Source organism: Antedon mediterranea, chromosome 6 (assembly GCF_964355755.1).
Source record: "Antedon mediterranea chromosome 6, ecAntMedi1.1, whole genome shotgun sequence".
In the NCBI taxonomy this organism is placed as follows: Eukaryota; Metazoa; Echinodermata; class Crinoidea; order Comatulida; family Antedonidae; genus Antedon; species Antedon mediterranea.
Window position 1 is genome coordinate 22343990 of NC_092675.1, and position 15998 is coordinate 22359987.

The 15998-nt window shown below is 31.2% G+C and overlaps 1 protein-coding gene and 1 non-coding gene across 5 annotated transcripts in view; one reads left to right on the forward strand and one right to left on the reverse strand.

Moving 5' to 3' along the window:
* Positions 1-15998, forward strand: part of LOC140052385 (mutS protein homolog 5-like) — a 68023-nt gene that overhangs the window by 21874 nt on the left and 30151 nt on the right. For all 4 annotated transcript variants that reach the window (XM_072097985.1, XM_072097984.1, XM_072097987.1 and 1 more), the window contains 8 exons: positions 2700-2823; positions 3898-3975; positions 5381-5452; positions 11227-11348; positions 11965-12074; positions 12497-12618; positions 13003-13048; positions 13574-13712. In XM_072097985.1, coding sequence (XP_071954086.1) covers positions 2700-2823; positions 3898-3975; positions 5381-5452; positions 11227-11348; positions 11965-12074; positions 12497-12618; positions 13003-13048; positions 13574-13712 — 813 coding nt within the window. The remainder of the gene's footprint in view (positions 1-2699; positions 2824-3897; positions 3976-5380; positions 5453-11226; positions 11349-11964; positions 12075-12496; positions 12619-13002; positions 13049-13573; positions 13713-15998) is intronic.
* Positions 5890-5964, reverse strand: Trnat-agu (transfer RNA threonine (anticodon AGU)). The gene has a single exon. It is a non-coding gene; the product is annotated as a tRNA-Thr (tRNA).

The window sequence follows — 15998 nt, forward strand, 5'->3', positions numbered from 1 at the left end:
AAGAAAGAGATCTAATTACAAGTTTGTTGTCAGAGATAATTAGTCTGTAATAGGTCATCATTTTGTCTATTGTACGTCTGCCTTCCCATGAGTTGGGTATCTCATCTGGAGAATAGTAAACTACATCAGTTTATAACTTTATAGAGGGCAGTACACAAATTACTACCCTCATTGCTTTATAATTGACCACATCAATTAATTACTAGCTGTTTTGAGTTGCTGTCATTTTACATATAGGTATTATAAGCTTCATAATATGACCCAGTTCTTTAAAGATTGAGAGTTAAATGTATTACAGATGAATATGAATTTATGGAAGGTTAACTTATAATAATCATAAATTCTCAATTACAGTATTTCAAAACTTTGATCCATATGGTTCTGCATCTAGTCTGTTCAAACTTTAATAGGGTTTTCATACATAAGAAAGAGATCTAATTACAAGTTTGTTGTCAGATATTTTAAAGCCATTGTATGTGGGGTGAGGTGTCCTTTTTCCCGAAGTGCCCTTTTCAAACTAGAGATCAGCAGTGAAAGTATAGAGGCCTAACTATCTAGCTCAGCTCATGACAATTTTCACCCCCTTTTTTTTAATGGAAAAACAAACCCTGTAAAAATTCTGGCTACAGGCTTGTTTTCTTGTACTTGATAATGTTCCTTTAATACAAATTTAGAATCAGTGAACTTTACTGAATTAGAAGACTTTAAGGCTGTAAGAAAAACAGACCTTGTTTAGCCGCTTAATTTCCTCCCTATGCTAAGCGTTCCGTGCACCTGCTCTGCACTTGTAATACAACTGTCATATCGCTGTCGTCGGGCCAGGCATCTGACGGCGCGAGTCTATTGTACGTTCTATTGTTTATCCCAAGGGAGGGACAAAAGATGATAGGAAGGGGCAAGATGGCTTGCGTTTACTGGTCTAATCCCTGCTGTTACATGTCTCTAATTAAATATCCGTGAGTGAAAAACTTGGGTACTAGCCAATGGGGCCAGTATTTAAAGCAGGAATTATTGAAAACATTAAAGATAATTTTCTAGAATTTGAAAATAAGTTTAATCGATGAATGAATTATTTTTACTTTAAACCCTGGTTCAATTCCTGCTAAGGACATTTTTTTTAATGTTATTTTACAATGCCTAGATGAGAACTACAGTATTAACATATATTTATTACATAGTGAGTCTTGGAAATATTGCTTTTTATTGTATTGCACAAATTTATCACGATTACCTACTAATGTTAATTTTTTATCTTCTTCTTCTTCTTAACGTTTTCCATCTTCCAGACATACGCTTTGCACAATTTGTTTCCATTTTTGTCTGTTTATGGCAGGATGGTTTGTTATTGTGTTAGTGTCTACATGTCCTTGTATGTCTTTCTTTATTTGATTCATCCACTTATTTTATACAAATATTACTTTATTAATATTAATAAAATGATGATTCATTGTTATTATTATATATACAATGTAGATATAATCTATTTTTATTGTAATTGATATAGCTTCCAGTAATATTTCAATTCTTATGATGTTGTTTCTGATCGTATCTTCTGACTAAAACTGATATTGACATATTGTTTCCTTAATAACTAAGGTATATCCTCAATATTACTGATTAAGATCGTAACCATTAAACGGTCTCCTTGCTCTGGTATTATTAAGGTCGTATGATAAATTGTTATATAGTGACATTAGTATGTAAATTAGTGATAGTCGACATATAAGAATAGTTAGTTTTTTTTATATTTTTAAATCTTGTATAAATTAAAAGAAGTTAATTTTTTTAAAGAAGTTCATGAAGTTCACATTCTGTGAAAAGATGTTCATATAGTTTGAAAAGAAGTTAATTTAGTTTGAAAAGAAGTTCATATAGTTTGAAAAGAAGTGCAACTACAGTAGTTTGAAAAAGTAGTTCATCTAGTTTGAAAAGAAGTTCATCTAGCTTCAAAAGAAGTTCATCTATTTTGAAAAGTATTTCATACTGTATAGTTTGAAAAGTATTCATCTAGTTTGAAAAGAAGTTCATCTAGTTTGAAAAAAAGTTTGTATAGTTTAAAAAGTAGTTCATATAGTTTGAACAGGTCCATCTAGTTTGAAAAGAACTTCATCTAGATTGAAAGAAGTTCATTTAGTTTGAAAAGATGTTCATATATTTTGAAAAAGAAGTTCATGTAGTTTGAAAAAAAGTTCACATAGTTTGAAATGAAGTTCCTAATTTAAAAAGTAGTTCATCTAGTTTGAGAAGAAGTTCACATAGTTTAAAAAGTAGTTAATATAGCTTGAAAAGAAGTTCATCTAGTTTAAAAAGTATTTCATATACGGTAGTTTAAAAATGATTCATCTAGTTTGAAAAGAAGTTTATCTAGTTTGAAAAGAAGTTCATCTAGTTTGAAAAGAAGTTTATCTAGTTTGAAAAGTAGTTCATGAAAATTCATATGGTTTAAAAGAAGTTAATTTATTTTAGAAAGAAGTTCATCTATTTTGAAAAGAAGTTCAGCATTACAAGAAAGCTTTTGGAACATTTTTTCTATAATTTTTATATACGCTTAAGTATTCTTTTTTTAAGTTCTTTTTTAGACTCCGAAATCACCAGTTTATAAGAACATTAAATTATGACCCTATACTTTTTCAATTTTATACACTAAATCTTGTAAATAAATGTTTTGGTTTATTAAATATTACTTATTTTTTATACAGAAATACATGAGCGTGTTTTGGCACAATGAACTTGTTGGAATAACCTACTATGATCTTGAAACATCACAGCTTCATCTTATGCTAGATATAACAGAAACAGATAATTTCAGTATATGTAAAAGAGGTAAGATTATAAAAGTTATTTTGACATTTCTGATGCCGTACCATGCGCTGTCATGAAACATATACATGCCTGATCCTCCAATATTTTGTTAAAGTACAGTAGTTGAAATTTACAAATAATATAACAAACATTGATGGTCGGGTTGATAGTCCTATCACTTAAAAGGCTCTTTTGGTACGGTAACTCTTTTAACAATGTCTGTGACTTCCAAATACATATATCGTATTGAGTATTTATCATAATATTAATATTTTACCACCAAAAAAGACATTTAAAAATCTATCAGAAATAGCTTTAAAATGAACAGGAATAATCTATTTTATATTTGCCTTTCCATTTTACAAGAATTTTATGATTATGCGTTGATTGAGAAATCATAATGTTGATATGACCTAATTAGATTATTGACCTATTTTTTTTGCATGTTTCTCAATGCTAATAGCCTTTTTTAAACCCAGTTTTTTTGTCTTTTATGTCATAATCAATTAATTTTAAGGTATATGCAAACATAAAATGTCCATAGATATAAGCACATTTAATATAAACACAACATAACATTTGCCCACTGTATCACACTTTGATGAAGATTTTTTTAAATGATGTCGTGAACTAACCTGCTTATGATGTTGACCCATATTTAATGACGAGCTTTTGTAAGTGATTAAGAATTTTTAGGAAGCATGTTAACGTTAACAAGCTTAGCAGTTCTGCTTTACTAGAAACTACCAAATCAGAATCTTCAATTTTTTTAAGTCCCGGATTCTTTCATATCACATAAAATGCTTCTAAAAACAGGGCATTCCAGAAAACAAGACACACAGGCAGAATCAGAAACAACTCTCCCCTAAACTTTCAATGCAAAATATAGGATAGCATTTCATTTTACAAAATGGCTCTCAGCCCCTTTTTTTTTCAAAATAATGGATCTGCAAGCGAGTCATTATGTCCAGAGTAGGCCTTAATGTACGATTAAAAGTATTGAATAATAAATAATATCCAAAAACATATGCAGCGTTAATACATGGTACATACATTTTTTAGCCCTTTAAAGACATAATTTATTTCAAATTACAGTATTACAAGAAGTACAGCCTGCATGTATTATTGTCAGCTCCAAACAGGATGAACAGTTTCTAAAGGCATTACAACCAGGTAAATATTCAGCACATTCCCTTACTTTTTACCTTTGACGTCTGTAATAATACAAATCAAATATATAAAAAAAAATCAATATTTACTTCTTTCCTAACAAAAAGATGACAGAGTGAAACAAAAAAAAAGTCAAAGAAAAAAGTAATTAAAAAAACAAAGATAAAGTATAAAAATGGAAGAGGGCTAATCTCTGGAAGAAGGAACGGCACATGAATATATGAGTATTCAAGTGGCAACTTGATGGTTAAAAGGTACTATCTAACCTTGATCGCTGTCTATACCCTATTTCAACATCATGAACACAACTCTAGTAGCCTAATGAAGTTCTACATAACAAACAGACATTAGCTGTCTCAGTTGGAAGACCTTTTTTCACTCTTAAGCCTTGTCTACACTATCAAAATTTATGTGTCAAAAAATGTGATGTGCCATATATGGACATGATGATGTCATATATGGACATGATGATGTCATATGACTACCATATTTAAGCATAGCACTACCATATATGGGCACATCACATTTTTTTGACACATAGTTTGATAGTGTAGACAAGGCTTTACAGATTTTCTCACCGTATTCATTTCAGTATCTTACTGGGGTTCTTCTAAATTTTTCTTTTGAGTGAAAGATGAGATTTGTAAGATTTTGAAAGTTCTCACATCCTGTAGCGAAATTGGACAATTTAACATTGAATACTTGAATCAAAATGAACTTTTGAATCTTGAAATGAACTCTCTATTATTTTTTCTCTCATGTTGTGTTGTACTCTTCAAATTGAGAATGTCATAATTTAAGGGGCAAGGTTGATATGTTCAGGAAGAAGGATTATGTTTTTCCACAAAAATCCTGTCTTTTCTTCAAACGTGACTGATCTAAATTTCAATGAACCTTATATGGAATTCTTGCATTTCATAGTAAATTCACTCAGCTTCATTGACATCAATGTGAAACCTTAATTACTGCACACTGGAGCGGAGGCAGGATTTTTGTTATTGTGGGTGCGAGAAAGAACAATATTCAGAATAATGAACCTCTAGTTGCCCTGACACCAAAAAACATATGTTCGAAATAACACTGAGCCAGTGTCCAATGTAAAGTTACAAATCAAGGCAAATAAAGTTTTCTGTATTATGCCAACTAGGGAAGAGTTTCATTCTTCCTTGATTATACCCTGTATAGAGAATTTACTTTATTTACAAACAGTCCTCAATGATGTTAATTAATGCTACATTTTTTCCAGTAAGTTCAATTAGCCTAGTAGTTATATTGGAATAAACTAATTATATTTCAATACTTTACCATTGGTAATATAAGGTTTTCTTTTGAATGTTTCTCATTTACACTACTGCTAAATGTAAGGTTGACTGTTTTTTTCTACAATATACAGTACATCTTATTTCAGAAACAATTGATGAAAATGAGACGATTGTAAACCAGTCTAATAGAGTACAGATTGTCCCCAGTATTGACTTTGGTAAGTTTGTTTTGAAATGAATAATTATAAAACTTATTTGTAAACTGTGGTACAAATCCTGCCCTAGTTCCAGAATTTCTCTAATGCACAAAACAGTCACCGAAGTATAAAAAACTAATTATTATATAAAGTAGAACACTTCTTTGATTTTAAAAGAAAACTGTCCTGTGAAATAGTAACAAGGGCAAACACAATTATGTTTTAACACTATGGCTAACCCCCATTAAAGTGACACTTTGTTGTATCTCGAATATAAGGTATTCTTCCAAATTGTTATATTGCAAATAAGCAATTGAATATAATATATCATGGTTGTAATTGTATTAAACTACTGTGGAGTAGCTTTGCGTCAGGGACTTGAGTAATTGGTCAGATGTTTTCCCTACTCTGACGTAATTTGTACTTCATACTAAGTAAATTAGAGAATACGATATAAGTAATTCTCGGGTGGGACTCGAACCCACGACCTCCAGATCACTAGCCTGGCGTTCATACCTCTAGACCACCGAGCTTGCGCTGATGGCTATAATTTTTATGCAAGTATTGTCAAAAAATGTACTTAGTACAGTATTTATGTATGTATGTATGTATGTAGGGCAAAAAATTCGACCAATATATTCATGACTATCATTTTTATCAACAAATAATCCCAAATGATTAACTCATGCTTCTTTTATACTAATATCATGTTTCTGTGATGTAACAGTGCATATTAAAGAATAAATGTAATGTCAAATTAATAACATTTTATGCTTGGCAGTAGACTGATGTGTGGTTATGTTACAGTATGGTTTTACTTTACATCCAAGTCTGCCATCTGTATGGCATTAACTTCTGCCAGATTGCTTTCAAAGATAAACATGAAAACGTGCTTTAGAAGGAAAAATAAACGTTAATGAATATTGTAGCAAGGCATATTGTCTTGTTGTCACTGAGGCTTTTGCAGAAAAACAAAATTTAGCATATAGCATAGGTTGCATGGAATACCGTAATTACTTATAATAGGGTCTTTGAGTGAAGGAAGGAAGAAACATGGTACTTCAATTGGAATTCCTCCCCTTCCTAATTACTTTTAATAACTAGCACAAGGTTTGTTAGTGATATTGTTAATAGCTAATCTTGAGTAGAGTTAAATGGGTTTAAATATGTTGAATGTATTGTTGTCGATTGTGCCACTTGGGAAATTCATACAGTACACCCCTTTTGAGTTTTAATCTAACAGGTAGTAATGAATTTTGATTAAATAAATCTTCAAAGCTAGACAACTGCTTACCGATTTCTACAAGAGCATATTAGACAATATGTTTATGTTTTGAAACACTAACTACTACATTTGGAACAAACTTGTTAAAAAATAGAGTACCCTGTTCACATGCGCCCAAATATGAGATCTGGATTTAATTCAAGTCCGCAGTTTGTAGGATTAGAACAACTACTTTTTTTTCAAACCACCACATTTACAGCAGTGCTAGTCTAGCTCATGACAATTTGTCCAATCCTACTCGTAGCCAGCTGGCAAATTCTACTGTACTAGGTATTAGGTCTAAAGTAATCTTTTCGTCAAAAGCATAGTGCTAGCTAGCATGAGCCTTCTTGGAATTTATTTTAGATACTGTAGAAGTATTTTTAAGTAGTCTTTTGCAGCTGGATCAGTGCCATTTCAAATTACAAGATAAATCTTGTGTGTTAAAATCTAAGAAGTTGGATTTAAAATGTAATATACCTGGCTATGCATACTTACTAGAAACAAAAACTGTTCAATGTGGATCAACTCAAGGGGCTAAGAAGCAAACTGCCTATTGAAATTTTCTGTCTAAATCAAAACATCGCGTTTCTTTATAATTTTTTTTTTGTGTCATCCTTTCAGACTATTTGAAAGTGTGATAGTAATTGGATTTCACCCAATTGTATTACAAAGTATCTTCATCATCCTGTAGTGAGTCAAATGTTCTACCAAAACACTGTGATACCCTTGCAACAGAAATAAGCTTAATCATCAGGGGTTTTCCCATTCCATTATGACATCATTGTTCAGTAAAACATTAAACAATGATATGGTCATTTCCAAATATGGTCATTTCCAAATAGTATGTGCAGTTTATATTCTTTATATTGATACCAAGTGGTATATCAAGAAAATTTATAAAGTTGGTTTCAACCATTTTCTGACATCTCTGTCACATTTAGTGAAATGACAATAAGAACTTTTCTGCTGATTTAAAAAATTATGAGTTTTTATTAGTATAATTTATGATCACCAACCAAATATTGCCTTAAAAAACTTTGAATTAAATGCTAGTGTGAAAAAGGGGGAATTCCATTGGATTTAATGCTATAGCCTATATTTAATTTTTCAGTGTTCTGTAATTGTATAGTTGAAAGTCATTGTACTTACAGTATTTCTTACAAATTTGTCGGACATGAAAACAACAAAATAATCCTTACATATAAAGTGTGTAAAAACAGGAATTGTACTGTTTATCACGCACGTTTTTATTGACATTCTGAAGGTCATGTTGGTCAGAATCTTAGTTTTGCGAACAATGTGTAGGACATCTTTGCGTGATTTCCTTTGTTTTTAGGCAACATCAAGGATATTTGAATTAAACGTCGGATTTTACAAGCTCTGCAGGAAGCTCAGCGGTTCCCGCTGAAGATTATTTTGATTATTGTATCAATCATTATAAGATTGTTGCATTCAAACCGCATGACTTACAGCTTATTCTTCTTATTTAAGATTATTTAAGGGTTATAGCAAGGTTTATGCTGTACTTTACAGCGAAACAGCCCACCAATCTTGCTTCTTCTCACACGCCATGTATTTCCATGTCAAAAATCTGTTTTACAGTATTTTCACTTGTTTGTTTCAAATTAAAAAAACACAGGAAATTATGTGCAAAATAAAGTAAATTTATCGTTTTAAAAAAGCAAATTTGTTTTAAACATGGAGTTTTCCTTTAAGCATCCTAGTAAATTGCATTGCAACCCAACTACTATAAAAAATAGAAAACACTATAAAAAATCAAAACACGTACAGTATTGCCATTCTAATGCTTCTTAAGTGCTTACATTAAACATTGATGGTACCAGGTAGCGATTAAATGCATATGTTCCTCAATTCCTGGATAATAACATGTATGACGGGGCTGACTGAGACCATGTATGTAGAGCCTACTTAATAGAAAAACTCAAACAAAAAAAGATAAAATGTACTACTCACAAATAAGAATAACATTGACTGATACATCCTTTGAATATATAAATTAATAAGAACCTGTTTAACAAAGTGCAATTCAATTACTATGTCAGTGTTCATTTCCTTGTATTTTATAAACAATTATTTAGATTAAACAATAAAGGGAAAAGAGAAAGTAATATGTTATATTAACGGTAATATTTATTTTGTATTAATTTAATTCTAATGTGTAGGCTATTCTATTGATGCTTTGTACTGTATATTCCACTAAAAAATGCATGATGTTTTTTAAAAAATCTATATTTTTAATAAATGTGTGTATGATCTTTATACCAGTACCATGTAGATAATATGTAAAAAGAACAAACACTCTACTGTGCAAGAGGATTTAACGTGATTATGATTATTGATAATATTAGAATAAAACAGGCAAACTGGCTCTTTATTGTTTTTGCTGTTTTCATTCATCTTGCCTGGGGAGTTTCATTATTGGCCGGGCTCCTACCTTGAATCAGGGAGATGTCTCCCTGCTAGAATCTGCCTATCTTGATTAAAATGCCACATTATGGAAGGGAAGAGAAAATCCATATGTACCCTCATATGGAACCACACACTTTAAAAGGGAACATTTACACATTTTTGTCATCGTTCGTAAACCATGTTTATTAAAAAAAAATATTTTTAAAGTTGTTTATGTCTTTAATAGTTGTTATACTGTAATCTATTTTGATATGTTTGTTTCAATTTCACTGGCATGAGACCAACCACCAACAAACACTGTGATTATTATTATGCTGCAATTTATAACTTCAAGCTATTTCAAACAATTTAATGAAAATCACCTGGTGTAAACCATCCTGTCTTTGTTTCTGAAGACACATGTGGCCTCCAGGTGGCAGTATTTTATTGGATATAAATACCATACGGTTTCGGTTATTGAAATAAAAAATGTACAAATTGCTATTATGTTGAAAAGGTGTGTTGGTAATAAAAGCCATGTGTATTGTCTAGGCCACTGTGTACACCCCTGTCCATGCATAAAAACAACATTTGATATCAAAAAGAAATTAAAATGGGTTTCAGATATACGTCTTTAACAAATGCTTACCTGGATGACTCACCCATTCTTCATTACCGTGTTTATGGGCAGATCTAGCATAACGAAGAAAAAAAAAGTTGGGGGTGCATAGCAAGAAGTAAGCTTTACTTTTTCTGAGAAACTGCTACTAATTCAGTTTGGCCACAAAAAAAAATGCATGGAAATAACTTAATGAGTTTTTAAGTCCGGCCATTTTTAAATCTACTTATTATACAATTCTTAAAGGGTATTGTCCCTAAAAAGCAAGAAAAATTAAGAATAATTAAATCAGACTTTGAATAGGTTATTTTGTAATTATAATAATGTTAATCACTTCCATAGAAAAAATAACAAAAACAAATAATGTTTTCACTTATAAAATCACATAATAAATAATAATAAATCAAAAACCCATTGACTGGCAGCCAATTTTACCATTTTTTGCTTTAAATTACATTTTTTCAGGTACTGTATATACATTTTTTTTTCGATCCAATTTTGATCAAAGTGGATATCAACATATAATGCCAGATATTTAGTGCTTGTATTAACAATTTATTGCTTGTATTAACAATCTCAAAAAAGTTGATTGGATGGCAGTGTTGTGAAAGTTATTTTTAGTGAAAATGCTAAATTAATAAAATCATAAATACTAGGTCTATTGTATAAAGTAAACAATTTGTGTATAATAATAACAAGTACCCAGAGAATTGACACCTGTGATTGCAACTTGACACCATGTGATGCATTAATCACAGGTGCAAAACGATACAGATGTTATACCTTATTTGAATTGATTGGTTTAAACACCTGGTTAATGTTTATGATAATTTTGAAATTCAATAAACTTTATTTTGACTTGACACATCATTTTAGACCCCTCCCTTTTGACTGTGACCTTTGTTTATACCATGAAGTAAAAACATACAACACAAAGTTCTTTCACCTTTGAATGTGGATCTGTTTAGTTCATGAATAACCAACCTTTAGGGAGCTAGTTCCATCCGTTGATGCTCGGCCATAAAGTGTACTTGGACAGTGCATTAGGAGACGATACATTTTTTGTTTTTAAGTGTTCTGCACATTTGCCAGACCAAAGGATTAATGCATCATGCATGTAAAAGTCAATGCTATTGACAAAGTTGAAAAATTGATGAGAGATGGGAATCGAACCAAACCCCTAAAGGCATTCTTGACTCACAGCTATAATTATCAGCAATTGAGTTGGGTTGGGTTGATTGCAAATTTTATTGCCGATCTCACTTCTTTCCTTCCTAATCCATTTTAAGCAGTAGGTAGGAAGGGAAATATTTATAAACTTTAATATTACATGTTAATAATAATTATTAAAATTTATAATTTGGTCGTATTGGTCCAATATGCAATCAGTAATGTATATTGATAATTATTAAAATTTATAGTATTTTGTATATTTGTAACGAATAATTGTGTTAGTCTATTTTCTCATTTTGATATCTAAAATTATGTTTTTTTTTTCAGCTTTGGAATCATGTAAAAGGCGATTAGTATCACTGAACCTTCCCACAATGCCTGAGAATTTTACAGACATTGAGAGAAGCATCTTCATCTCATCTATTGTACCCTTTAAATGTGAAAAAGTTGTGAGTATGTTGTTCATTGTTTGAAACTCTGTATCATGTGAAATAAAAGTTTTTTTTCAATTTTCTCATAGAGGGCGCTGTGCAGTTATTATTCAAGAATTTGTATTTCTAGCATAGTTTTTTTTGCAATAAATCATGTATTAAAATGGGTTTTTTACAGTATGAAATATACTTTACTAGAAATGTTTACAGTACAGTTTTTAAACATTCTTTTGACTCTGTTTACCGTTTCTTTCAGTTAAAAAAATGGCTTGAAAATAATGTTTATGAAATAATTATTACTAACTTTGAAATACAAAAACTATTGCTTCAAACAAGTTTGTATTACTGTTAGGTATTAGAATATTTCATCCACAATGTGTGGAAGAGCAATAGTTCTTCTACAATGTGCAATCAAGTTTATCTAATTGTAGTTGTATTGATATTGCACAATGGTTTATATGATAACCATCTTTTCTGAAACACATTTTTCCCCTATTTAAAATATAATATTTAAAGAGGAAGAAGTGTATAGCTGCAACCCTCTGTCAAAATGAATTTGTATTTGTGTGTCTCTGATACTAATAGTGAAATATGCAAATTACTCAAGCCATGTTGATAATCTTTGTTTTCTTAGATTCGAGCAGCTGGTGCCCTTCTTAAGTTCATGGAGAAGAAACGTGTTGGTGTTGAGCTGGAAGACATGGGTATTAAAGTGCCGGTTCTTTCTCTTCACCTTTTCTCTTTGTAAGTTATCTGAGTCTAAAATAGAATACAAAGTAATCATTCTTACCCTTTTCTATAGCCCTTAAAATATTTCCTTAAAAAGGGCCTACCTTAGTTATTTGTTTATGTTCCACACAGGATAAGATAAAATAATAAAAATATTGATATAATTATTTTAGATAAAAGTAGTTGTTTAGCTTCTTTGGCCATTGAAAATAACTACAAAGGATACAATATTAATTTATGTGATGGTGGGGAAAAAGAAAAAAAAATTTTTAAAAAACAGTTGTCCAAAAAGGTTCCTCGATAGCAAATCTTAAATAAAGGGAAGAAATATATTTGAAAATGTAGGCATCTTACTAATTCTCTAGGTGCAATACTTTGAATGTCATAATTTGAAATGTGGTGTTTGTGGCACACATCTTTTTTCATTTTTTGTTTAGGAAAGACACTCTTTTCCTTGAAGAAAACACCTACCGTGCCCTTCAGATATTCCGTAAGGAGTTGCATCCGTCAGCCTTTAAGAGTGGAGGAAGTGGTGCTAAAGAAGGTCTCAGTCTGTTTGGTAAGGTGTTGGTTGCTAGCTTTAACAACAATATTTATTTATTATTGTTTGCACGCAAGTACATATTCAACTGCCAAAGTTTTAAGGCCAATTTACACAGACGCTAATAATAATAATATTTATTTCCACAAATAATGAAGCAAAATACAGAGTAGCATAATACTGTAAATATACAACTGATAATGAACATAAATAGTTTAACGCAAGAAAAGAAGTTGGTAAATAGAAAAGGGACGCCGCTCAGGTCAGATACAGATTCTACATGGACAAGCTACGTACTTCTCCATTTTCTGTTACCACTCGTCTCTGTAATTTGGTCTTTAATGTTGGTGTTTAAACAGGTAAAAGTAATATAAACGGCAATATTTTGTATTGTTAATGTAGGTATTTTGAATAGAACCAAGTCAATAATTGGTAGTAATCTAATGAGGTAATTTTCCAAAGAAGTAAATTAAAATTTTACGTTTATTATTTTGGTTACTTTTTAGTTGAACGTGTTTTAAACACTTTTTATCACATAATTTTAAACTATGTTTTCATTAATATTCCAATGTTCAGTATCCATCAGCAAGATTCATCAACCAGCCCGTGGCAGCAACGAAACATCCGTCATAATCCCTTTTGTTCCTATATAAGTTCTTTTTCATTCTCATTTACACACACAGCCCAAACAGCACAGGATAGTGTTGATTAGTATTTTTTGTCTTTTTACGACTATTGCATCTTTTTTTTTTTCTTGCATAGAATTTTTTAAAAGAGATCACATTTTCAACTATAATCAAATCTTTTATTGTTATTTAATTACTAACAATTGTTTTCTATTTTCTATTTTGTCTTTTGCGTAATTAAGTAAATATAATAATTAGGTTTCTTTTAAATTATCTTCTTGTTAGTGTCATTGTTGAAAATGAAAGCATATTTTTGCATATGATAATATTGATTTTGCTATTGGTAGGGTCTGGTTTAGGAGGCCGTCTCGTGATATCAATCTTCTTCGCCAGCGTCAAGAAGCCATTGCATTTTTCATGTCTCCAAGGAATGTGGAAGTTCTCTCATCTTTACAAGGCTGTCTGAAACATATAAAGAATGTGCCGGTATTTATATTTTAACAAATTCTATCATTTAAAATATCTTTTGCCATTTATTTTATGGTGTGTGAAACAAATTATGACACTAGGCATCCTTGATAGCCAAAATCTTTAGCGTGGAAACTTTATTGATTCCATTGATTCCCTTCCATATTTGATTCCCTTCCATATTTGATTCCCTTCCCATATTTGATTCCCTTCCCATATTTGATTCCTTCCATATTTGATTCCCTTCCATATTTGATTACCTTCCATATTTGATTACCTTCCATATTTGATTCCCTTCCCATATTTGATTCCCTTCCCATATTTGATTCCCTTCTCATATTTGATTCCTTCCATATTTGATTCCCTTCCATATTTGATTCCCTTCCATATTTGATTACCTTCCATATTTGATTCCCTTCCATATTTGATTACCTTCCATATTTGATTCCCTTCCATATTTGATTCCCTTCCATATTTGATTACCTTCCATATTTGATTACCTTCCATATTTGATTACCTTCCATATTTGATTACCTTCCATATTTGATTACCTTCCATATTTGATTCCCTTCCCATATTTGATTACCTTCCATATTTGATTCCCTTCCATATTTGATTCCCTTCCATATTTGATTCCCTTCCATATTTGATTCCCTTCCATATTTGATTCCTTCCATATTTGATTCCCTTCCATATTTGATTCCCTTCCCATATTTGATTCCCTTCCATATTTGATTCCTTCCATATTTGATTCCCTTCCATATTTGATTCCCTTCCATATTTGATTCCCTTCCATATTTGATTCCCTTCCATATTTGATTCCTTCCATATTTGATTCCCTTCCATATTTGATTCCCTTCCATATTTGATTCCCTTCCATATTTGATTCCTTCCATATTTGATTCCCTTCCATATTTGATTCCCTTCCATATTTGATTCCCTTCCATATTTGATTCCCTTCCATATTTGATTCCTTCCATATTTGATTCCTTCCATATTTGATTCCCTTCCATATTTGATTACCTTCCATATTTGATTACCTTCCATATTTGATTCCCTTCCCATATTTGATTCCCTTCCCATATTTGATTCCCTTCTCATATTTGATTCCTTCCATATTTGATTCCCTTCCATATTTGATTCCCTTCCATATTTGATTACCTTCCATATTTGATTCCCTTCCATATTTGATTACCTTCCATATTTGATTCCCTTCCATATTTGATTCCCTTCCATATTTGATTACCTTCCATATTTGATTACCTTCCATATTTGATTACCTTCCATATTTGATTACCTTCCATATTTGATTCCCTTCCCATATTTGATTACCTTCCATATTTGATTCCCTTCCATATTTGATTCCCTTCCATATTTGATTCCCTTCCATATTTGATTCCCTTCCATATTTGGTTCCCTTCCATATTTGATTCCTTCCATATTTGATTTCCTTCCATATTTGATTCCCTTCCATATTTGATTTCCTTCCATATTTGATTACCTTCCATAGCCTATTTGATTCCCTTCCATATTTGATTCCCTTCCATATTTGATTACCTTCCATATTTGATTCCCTTCCATATTTGATTACCTTCCATATTTGATTACCTTCCATATTTGATTACCTTCCCATATTTGATTCCCTTCCATATTTGATTCCCTTCCATATTTGATTCCCTTCCATATTTGATTCCCTTCCATATTTGATTCCCTTCCATATTTGATTCCTTCCATATTTGATTCCCTTCCATATTTGATTCCCTTCCATATTTGATTCCCTTCCATATTTGATTCCCTTCCCATATTTGATTACCTTCCATATTTGATTCCCTTCCCATATTTGATTACCTTCCATATTTGATTCCCTTCCATATTTGATTCCTTTCCATATTTGATTCCCTTCCATATTTGATTCCCTTCCATATTTGATTCCCTTCCATATTTGATTCCCTTCCATATTTGATTCCCTTCCATATTTGATTCCCTTCCATATTTGATTCCCTTCCATATTTGATTCCCTTCCATATTTGATTCCTTTCCCATATTTGATTCCCTTCCATATTTGGTTCCCTTCCATATTTGGTTCCCTTCCATATTTGATTACCTTCCATATTTGATTCCCTTCCATATTTGATTCCCTTCCCATATTTGATTCCTTCCATATTTGATTCCCTTCCATATTTGATTCCCTTCCATATTTGATTCCCTTCCATATTTGATTCCCTTCCATATTTGATTCCCTTCCATATTTGATTCCCTTCCATATTTGATTCCCTTCCCATATTTGATTCCCTTCCATATTTG